Below are 10,625 nucleotides of genomic sequence, written 5' to 3' on the forward strand. Positions count from 1 at the left end.
CATTATATGGAAAATTGCCACAAATACCACATTCATAGTACCACTTTTCATGTTTACACTAATCACTTTTACCCTCACTTTTAATGAAGGGTAAAATACAATTATACCCTTAGGGTTAACTAATCTAGACTTAGGGTTTAGAGTTGAGGGGTGGGGTAGGGTTTTTGGAATGTGAAATTTATGATTCTAATAAATATATAAATACTTAAAAATATATAAAAAAATTTTAAAAAATAGTTTCAAACATAATTTTCGTTTTTCAAAAAGAAATTTGAAAAAAAAAAATTCGAAAAAAAGAATTCAAAAAAAAGTTTTATAAAAAAATTCGAATTTGAAAAAGTATATTTCGAAAAATAAAATAAAAATTAATTTTTTTTTTTTTGTTTTTTATTTAAATAATAATTTATTATATATATAAATAACAAGGACATAAGAGTCTTTTGTCACTTAATGAAGAATGTATTTTTGAAAATGTCTCATTAGTGGTGGTAAAAATGAAAAGTGGTATCATAAAAGTGGTAAACATGTAATTTCTCCATATCTTATCTAATAAAAATGTAATAATAAATCTTTAGATAATTTTTAAAAATGTAAAAAAACAAGAAAATTATCTAAAGATTTACCTGTAATAAAATTACTAAAATATTAAAAATGTAAAAACAATAAAATGTAATAACAATTATATCTTATCGAATAAAAATATAATAATAAATCTTTAGATAATTTTTATTCTATTTTTTGGGTTCTTACATTTTTAATTTATACATATATAATGTTGATGTTATAAACACATCAAACTCATCTACAAAAAAATGCTAATTTTGAAAATTTAAGTTACTAATTTTTAGATAATATTATAAAATTTTAATTTTTTTTTTTGAATTTTAAAGGTAAAATATCCCAACTATGTTTACTTAATGTAGAAACTCCTAAACTAAAGATTTACCAGTCGTAATGGTAATTATGACATGTTAGAGTTTAATTCATTAAATAAAGTTAGTTTGAAGTTTTTTCGTTAAATACTTAGTTTGAGAGTTTTTACCCAAAACAAACTTAGTTGAGGGGGTTTAACAATAAAAATCCTTTCTTTTTCTCTGATCTCGTAAAGGCTTTAAACTAATTTATTTTAAATTGATATGTACGTAAATAGTCTACGAATCTAATTGAGAAGCAACAGAAGTTCTTGATTTTGTTATTGTTGAAATACGAATTCTTGAGATCTTATAATCATTTTATTGGCTGCACGAGTTCAATAAACCATAGTTAAACGTTCGGTTGAAGCTAGATAATGATATGCACAAAGGGGAACCGACTATATATACCAGATAAATTAGAGGGTTAGAGAGATATATTAGAGACGATACGTACGGACCGTGGCGGAGCCAGAAAGTTTTTGTACCGGGGTCAAATTTTTTTTATCTCCAAATACATAATTTATAACCACGGAAAAACTATAAATATACTATATGATCATTCATATCTTAAAACTTGTTTATCATAATTATTTACTACAATTTAAAATAATTTTGATAAAACAAATCATAAAAGTTTTAGAAACTCATTACTGATGCGATATTGTAATATTATTTTTTGATGATTTTCATTGGCTGATATTTTTTTGCCGATTCAGAAACTGATCGGGTCAAATTTTTATTTTTAATGGGGTCAATACAAATTTTCTTAAATAAAAAAAATATTTTTTAAAAAAGTAGTGGGGTCAGCTGACCCCACACCTCCTTCACTGCCTCCGCCCCTGCGTACGGTTTCAAGTTTCAACTCTTCTGTATCATGCCCTTTAAGATGGCGGCATTGGATCAAGAGGCAGGTGATCACGCACCTTCACACGTTGGCAAAACCATCGGTCTTGTCTTGCTATTGAATTCCTTACCGTTTCTCTTTATCGCATGCATATTCTTTTATATCTTCTCTAAATCTCCCATCCGACTGGGATAGTAAAATTTCACCATTTTACTGCGATTTATTAGGACTTACTTTTTCAATTCACTTAACTTTGTGTCGGTGTATCATGTATATACATCATGTAGAAACTTATGTTGTTTTTTCTCTTAACATGAGTCTCCTTTAATTTGTGTTCTTTTCTTTTTCTTATGATGACTGCTATAATTCGTATTATTTGTCCCGAAGAAGACATAAACCAAAATGCAATCATACCTCCCATTTGTATAACATCTCACATTTTTTAAAAAGTATATAAAAGTATATGTAAATGGACAAATATAAATAAAATATAACTTGTAATTATTAGTCACACGGCTTGAGCTGCCGACTGTGAAATCATGAGGGCGGTGTTATATTTGTTTTTGCAAAATGGTTGACCGTTTTTCAGAAAAAGAGAGAGGTTGACTGTTACACATAATGACAAGTCAACCAAGCCTAACCTTGAAAATTTGGGGATTGTAAACGATCTAATAAATATTTCAACAAAAAAATATTTTTTAAATTTAGAAGTTTATTTTTATATAACCTTTAAAAAAAAAAAATTGAGAGTCATATTTTCAATACTTGACTGGCCTATACCCATGATCGGCCATGCAGTCAACTCATATAATAAATATATAAATGATAAAAAAACAAACAATGATATATATATATATATATATCATATGGTTGCTGATGATGTTTTTCTACAAATCAAAACATCCATTCCAAATTATTAAAATTTCTGCTATCTACATCTCATTGGGTTTATTTTATATATTGCAATGAGCAGTGACATTACAATCGAAACTAATTAGGGCTCATTATTTGTTGAGTTCCTTGAGTAAGTATTGGTCCAAATCATCAGTAATTTTCGTATTCAATGATTCATATGCCATGAAAATAAGTAATCGTTTGGTGTATAGTATAACTGTATAATGATTAAAGTTATGCATTTAGATTATTGTTTTAACTTTCATTTAGATTATTGTTATGAATAATAATTAATGATATTACTTTACTATTCCCTCTATTTTAGTTTATTTGTTGTTATAAAGTAAAATTTTCATTTTAAAATAAGTTTAGAATTCCAATACAAATTTTATCAGCAATATTCTCCAATTCATTTTTTATTTGTTGAAATGTGGCCAAATGTATAGTTAATAATGTTTTTATTTTAAAATATGTAAAATTAAATATTTTTTTAATCTATATACATAAACTTAAACGATAATTAAAATGAAACTGAGAAAGTAATTATTATAATTTAATGTGCTATTAACAAAAAAAAAATAGAATTTAATATGCACTTATTAATTACATTTACAAATAGTGGTTGGCCTAGAACTTATTTGTTGAGGCAGAGTATACTTTGAAACTAAAATTCTCATTTAATATCTGACAAAAACAATACTCTTTATGTTTCATAATAAGTGTCATTTTAGGTTTTTTATTTTGTTTTAAAATAAGTGTCATTCTACAATTCTAATGTAATTTTGTACATTAAATCTACTTTTTATCTTTTTGAATAACCAATAATTTTTTTTAAATCATTTTTATATAATTAATCATACAATAAATAGGAACATACTAGTCAATTGTATAAATTTTTTAATGTAAAAAGTGTCAAAATGACACTTATTTAAAAAGAGAGGGAGTAATATTAATAGAGTAGTTCAAGAAAGCATTTTGAGGAATCTGATGAAATTTGATCTCTTGCACATATGCATGCTTTTATACCACATATATATGTATCAATTCTTTCGGAAATTTGGATCACTGGTAACACAATAATCATTACTATTGATAACCACATATGTCACAATGAATTATTGAAATTACTTAGTCCTCATTTTGATATACCATGAGAGATTCAGCGTTGATGCAAGATTTGTTCCTTTTTTAATTTTTGATTCATATTTGATCTGTCTCAGTTCTAGTAAATTAGCTGAATAACTATACCGATTTGGCATCTGGCTAGCGACAGCATAACTATTGGTAACCGTAAGATCTTTTTTTAGATCAAACCAAACATTAATTAAGTAGGATATTGGTAGAATCTTTCACATGTAAGTGATTTCACATGTAATAAGTGTGTTCACATGGGACAAGAAACTGACAAAAGGAACAAACTTTCCCACGTGATTCAATTCTTAGGGCTTCTCGTAATGATTAGGGTTATGGGACAAGTTGTGAAGAAATGTATCTCGTCGAATGGATATATACAACGTGTTCATGCGCAAACTCCCTCCAAACCCTAACACTAAAAGCCTTGGACTTGGACCGCTCAAATAGTTTCAGTTATACAATAACATATAAAAGAGTTCATTTATCAGACCTTATACTTACTTAATGTGTCATGGTAATCATTGTAGGTTATAAGATAATATAGTACTGGTAGGATGTTTTTGCAGGTAACTAAATTTTTAGATTTAATTAAAAAATTCTGCCACCTTGCCCATGCGTATATAGGGTAGTGTAATTAGTTGTCTTGAAGGTTTCTTATACACTCAACTTTTTTTTTAATAAACTTACATGGAATGTTTTTTTTAGCGTGCTATCAGGTCTACAAAATAAAAATAGTAGTGCCAATAGATATTCATATAAATTGTTCTTCTAGAATCCAAAATTACAATAATAGCTTTATTATATATATTCAGAGTGGTAACTTGCAATTTCAGCAGGATCTATGTGAAAATATTATATTGGACATTTTGTGGGTTAATTGTAACGTATAAACTTGGATTCGATCATGGAAATTAGTATTTTAATCTTATTTTAATATTCAACTTATGGTAGGTAGCCCAATGAGAGCTCACCATTCACCTATCCAAACCTAGTTATATTAGTATATATACATTAACTGACCTCAGAAGAAAATAAATTGATGAAATTAAGTTCATTATTTTATGCATTAGTACCGACCATTATATTCTAGTAATCAACCAGTGAACGCGAGACACCTTCGTACTAAAAGTTCACAGAACACACACATTTTTAGTATGTAGAGTGAAAGTGTGGAATTACTTAATATAATTTTATTTCAATATCAAATAGCTAATGGACAAGAGGCGAAGCAGGACCAAAAATAACACTTTTGGATCACGGTCTTTACTTATGCTTCACTTCTATGCTTCGTTTCAACAACACACAAAAGCAAAAAAAAAAAAGGTATGTACATAAACAAATCTTTCCATTTTCCTTTCTGTTACTTTATTTTGTAATTCTTTATTGCAGTTTTATTAACTTAGACACCAAATCTTTTCCCCGAAGTCCCTAACATCAGCCGCATAACCATCCGATATTTGATAAGCTCACCTAAACACAAAATCTACCTATATTCTAAATAGAACTTACCCAATATGTATTTTAAAAATATATCATGTTAGTTGGTTACTTCATTAGTTAAATACTTCAATGATTACACAATGTTGATACAGTTAACAGGGGAAACCATTTTTCATTGTAATTATATTTTCTTAGTTGAATAAAATGTTGGAATGTATATTTATTACAATACTAGAAGAGAATATGTGCGGAGGTTTTTTTTTCTCGGTCGTTGAAACTCGGGAGACATTTTTACATATGTTCATTCCATAATGCGATTTGAATTAAAGAGAATCAAACTTATACAAAGGAAAGACATATAATATGATCATACTAGCGTTATTATTAATTTAAATATCCACGGATAAATGTTAGACATTCTAGAAGGAAAGTATGCAAGAAAAACATGTCTACGAAATTCATAAGTCGCACATTTTTTGTAAGGGGTTTTTGGCATCGTGGTTGGAAATTAAAGTATAACGATATGTTGTGTTCAATCCATACATCGATCGTAAAGTGTGGAGTATACTTATAATTAAGAACTATCTAGGCTCTAAAAATATGAGAATATTACATATATATAAGTTGTTTAACTGAAGCAAGTAACGGTAATTCCATGTCAAATGACTTATAAAACATGGTTAATTACATACTCTACGAATTCTATGTTAACTCAAACTAGCAAAATCCGTTTGTGTTATATGAAACACGTATATCATATTTTAATTACACATAAATATACATGTATATATTGTGTAATTGTTAATTTGACAAGGTAAAACAAAATTAATGAGGGTTTAAGCGAACGGAAAACGGGATGGGACCCACGTGACCAACGCGCCTGCAACAGCAAATCGTGACACTAATGATAGAGGACTCACTCACGCCGGACCAGCAGCCGCCACGTCAGCACATCATTCCGTTTTGTGGGTCCCGTGTTCCACTTAAACCCGCTCAAACTCCTAGCTGTGTTTAATTTAATTTTGTATGGTCAGTCACTGAGTTGCAGTTTTACCCAGGATCCGCTTCGGGTCTAACCCGAGATCAACTAAGCTGACTAGTTTTACAGAATTATCTTAAAACAAATTGCACAATACAAACTCTATAAGACAATTCGTTTTTTTTTTTCAATATTCTCTCCTTTTTCTTTCTTAATAAAAATAATAAGAGATGAAAGTCTTTTAACTATGTTAAAAGATTTTCTGTTTTTATGGGATACAAATGCATGTTGTAAAAAGAACAAAGGATATAATTGCACATCCTTTCTCCCGTTTTGGGTTCATCTTCGTGAAGTCGTGTATTCTATTATTAATAAATGTGCCTATGTCACTTTCCTTTTGAGTGTTATGTAATCCCCAAGATAGAAATCAAATTGATCACCTTTCATTATAAAAATAAATAATATCGTCTGATACATAGTCATATACAACGCGTTTTTCTTTTTCCAGTTGAAAAATAAATACTATGAGAAATTTTATCATGAAATAGAAGACTTGATATTCCATCGATTATAAAGCCACGGTGGTTCTATTATTTGTCATTTAGGTGTTATGATCGGAATTCAGTTATAAGAATATGTGTTATTTGTAAGAAATGTAACTCTACCAAAAATATGTGTTACATTTTTATGTTTAAAATTTAACCATGTGAATGTAATTTCAGGGTCATCAAGACTAGAGTTTCTCATTGAATGCATCCTATCTTGATCAATATTTACATAATATATATACACACATAATCAATGATTTGGCGTATTTGTTGTATACACAAACTTATTAAAACTGGATTGAAAAATGAGTAATCAAGGGTCAAATTTTTGTTTAAAAAAGTTTCAACTTAAGACGGTCGATAATTCTTTAGGCTCATAGTCGATAATTGGTTTAAAATCAACATTCTATCCAAGCAGTTGAACAAAAACGGAAGTGTGTTATGTGTTTTGTGTGCCGCAAGGTTCGATAATTACAGTACCTATCGAAAAGAAAGATATCTGAAAATTTTCTGAATGTATAGATTTTTCGACGAAGATCTTTTCGTAAACCTATACCATCGAACTAGCAATATCTTTTGATTCATAACTATTTGAGTTGCTTTTATTTAGGATTTAAAACTAAACATTCGTTTGGACATAAAAGAAGTCCAAACTATAAAGCGAAGAAAATAAGCTGATAATGTGAGGACAAACAAAAAAGAACCTTAATATTGATGATCAAGCATACACATCAAGAGCTGGTGGGTGGTAATTGATGTTGCCACCTCTCTATCTCTCTCTAAATCTTACTTTACGCCCTTATCCTCCTCTCTCTTCTCCCCCCGAAGCTTTTGCAACAAATAAAGTATCCTCTCTCTTTCTCTCTCTAGATGCAAGAGGACTCAGAGAGAGAAAGTATGATTGATGGGGAAAGAGAGAAAGAAGGTAAAATACAATAGATTATTATTGGTACACGGTTGTCATGTTTTGTTATGTGTCTTGTGTGCGCTCTTCTTCTTTTCTTCATCCATTGATCTTCTTTATTTAACCCTACTCTCTTCTCCTTTTCCCATTCTTTCTATCATTTCTTTTCTCTCTCTCGGGATCTGATATCTCTTTTCAGTAACCTATTTCCGAGGAGCACTGTCAAATCCTGTCCACTCTTCTTTCAGTAATACTTCTCTCTTTGTGCTGGAGTGTTCCAACTTATGATGAGAAGGGCATAAAATAACTAAAAGTATAAAGTTTTGTTAGAAGGTGTTCAAAAGTATCCAGCTGAATCATCTTGAATCTAGAGTTTCTTCAGGTAAAACCCTAACTTTTTTGTCTACTTTAAATTCAATCTCCGATCCTCACCTTCACAGATAATTTTGGGAGTTTTTGTTCTTGTTTTGGTATAAGTTTTTTTCTTTTGAATTCTTAATCATCATAATCATCATCATCATCTTCATCAATCACCTTGACTACCATCATCATATCATCTCATCATACTCAATGTTTGCTGATGTTACAAGCAAAGCAAAATAGCAGCTAAATCTAAAATATTAATTTAAATAAATTTAACAACTAACCAGTTTTCTTTTTTTTTTTTGTGTGAAAAAACCATCATCATCTGAACTTGTTTGGCTTATATATACTTACATGTGATAAAATATCCACGCTGGTGTTATTCAGATGTAGCAATATAATTAAGCAGAAATTTACTTTAAGTAATCCATCTAGTACATATAAATTTGGAATGCATGCATCTACTTATCTCAGCTTAACTATTATCATATGGTAATTGGGAATTCTTCGGCTAATATGTTACTGCTTTTAGTTTTTAATAAAAATTCAATTATAATTCTCTATACCATCAATCTAAATAAAAATGATTTAAATCGTTCTCGAAGAAAGATAGTTTACCATGTGAATGGTCTTCATGTATTATTGATGTAACAAAACTATTTCTTGTAATAAATAAATGTCTGACGGTAGTTCTGTCAGTTATGAATGTAGAATTTCTTCTCTTGTAGACTAAGCATAGACGGTACTGAAGACGCAAAATCATAATCAAAATCATATTATATCTTATTTTCGTAACTAGATTATTTTGTTTTCATTCTTTTTGGTAATTATTAATTTTCTTATAAGCAGATTACTGATCGATCAAGAAGACAAAAAAGATGAATTCGTTTTCCCACGTCCCTCCGGGTTTTAGATTTCACCCAACGGACGAAGAACTTGTAGACTACTACCTGAGAAAAAAAGTTGCATCGAAGAGAATAGAAATTGATTTCATAAAAGACATTGATCTTTACAAGATTGAACCGTGGGATCTTCTAGGTTTGCCAAATCACATTATCTTTTGTAATTTCCTAGTAAATTTTTTTAAACTGATATCATTCCTTGAAAAATAGAGTTGTGCAAAATTGGACATGAAGAGCAAAGTGATTGGTACTTCTTTAGCCATAAAGACAAGAAGTATCCCACAGGGACTCGAACCAATAGAGCAACCAAAGCAGGATTTTGGAAAGCCACAGGAAGAGACAAGGCTATATACTTGAGGCATAGTCTTATTGGTATGAGGAAAACACTTGTGTTCTACATGGGGAGAGCCCCAAATGGACAAAAATCCGACTGGATCATGCACGAATACCGCTTAGAAACCGATGAAAATGGAGCTCCTCAGGTATGAATCAACCCTAAACCATAACTTCTCTTTGCAATTTATGTGAATATTATGTTAAAAAATCTCAATCTATGATCTCCTAAACCCATTTGAGCTAATTCTACTATTTTGGTTGTAGGAAGAAGGATGGGTTGTGTGTAGGGTTTTCAAGAAGAGGTTGCCCGCAGTTATTAGACGAATGGGAGATTATGACTCATCGCCTTCACGTTGGTATGACGAGCAGCTCTCTTTTATGGCCTCTGAGCTCGAGACAAACGGTCCAAGACGGATTGTCCCCAATCATCATCAGCAGCAGCACCACCAGCCTTTTTCATATGGGATCAATGCATCTGCTTACGCTCTCAACAACCCTAACTTGCAATGCAAGCAAGAGCTAGAACTACAATACAGCCACTTGGTACAACATTACCATATTCTTCATGAATCTCCTTTATCATTCCTCCAACTTCCTCTAAGATCCAACTAGATAATATTAATTGCAACTCTCTTTCTTACGGAAGAAGTAACAACGATAATAACTCAAACTCATGTTGCTAACTTGCAGCAGTCAAATCAGGTGCATGAGGAACAAATGAATCAAGGGAATCAGAGTTTCAGCTCTCTATACATGAATAGTGGGAACGGGCAAACGATGGACCAGGTCACGGACTGGAGATCCCTAGATAAATTTGTTGCGTCTCAGCTAAGCAACGAGGAGGCCGCCACAGCTTCTGCTTCTCTACAGAACAATGGCAAAGACACAAGCAACGTGGAGTACCAAATTGATGAAGAAAAAGATCAGAAAAGGGTTTCAGACATGGGAGAAGAATATGTTGCTTCGACTTCTTCGAGTTGTCAGATTGATCTATGGAAGTGAGCACAAAGAGAACCATATCATATAAATGCATATATACTTATATCGATATACGTAAACACGAAGACAAATCAAGTGTAGATGATGATGGTACAGATTTATATTTTCTTTGATTGATTCTTACTACATTATTGAACTTATATGCATATATACGTTGCGTATGTATGCATACTTACTTGTACTCGATACATGATTAACCATATAAACTCTAATCTAAATGTGTATTTTTTTTATATACAATTATCTACAATATTTTTTTATAACTCCAATATTTTTTTATAACTCCTATATTTTTTTAAATTTATTATTCTATTTTTTTTTAAATTGCAAAATGTATATATATACACATATATTTACTCACAAAGAGC

The 10,625-nt window shown here is 30.3% G+C and overlaps 1 protein-coding gene across 2 annotated transcripts; it reads left to right on the plus strand.

The window, feature by feature from the left end:
- The first annotated feature begins 6,793 nt into the window (after positions 1-6,793).
- LOC106414969 (NAC domain-containing protein 7-like) lies at positions 6,794-10,492 on the plus strand. 2 transcript variants are annotated; one of them, XM_048741805.1, is made up of 5 exons: positions 6,794-8,039; positions 8,870-9,058; positions 9,133-9,404; positions 9,523-9,801; positions 9,952-10,492. In XM_048741805.1, the coding sequence occupies exons 2-5, from the start codon at positions 8,899-8,901 to the stop codon at positions 10,258-10,260; spliced, it is 1,020 nt and encodes a 339-aa protein (XP_048597762.1). In that variant the 5' UTR covers positions 6,794-8,039; positions 8,870-8,898; the 3' UTR covers positions 10,261-10,492. The 2 variants fall into 2 exon arrangements, with proteins under 2 accessions (XP_048597762.1, XP_048597761.1); XM_048741804.1 differs by having other exon boundaries at positions 7,036-8,039; positions 9,949-10,492.
- Positions 10,493-10,625: the final 133 nt, after the last annotated feature.

The sequence above is a fragment of the Brassica napus genome, chromosome A9 (genome assembly GCF_020379485.1).
Source record: "Brassica napus cultivar Da-Ae chromosome A9, Da-Ae, whole genome shotgun sequence".
Classification (NCBI taxonomy): domain Eukaryota; kingdom Viridiplantae; phylum Streptophyta; class Magnoliopsida; order Brassicales; family Brassicaceae; genus Brassica; species Brassica napus.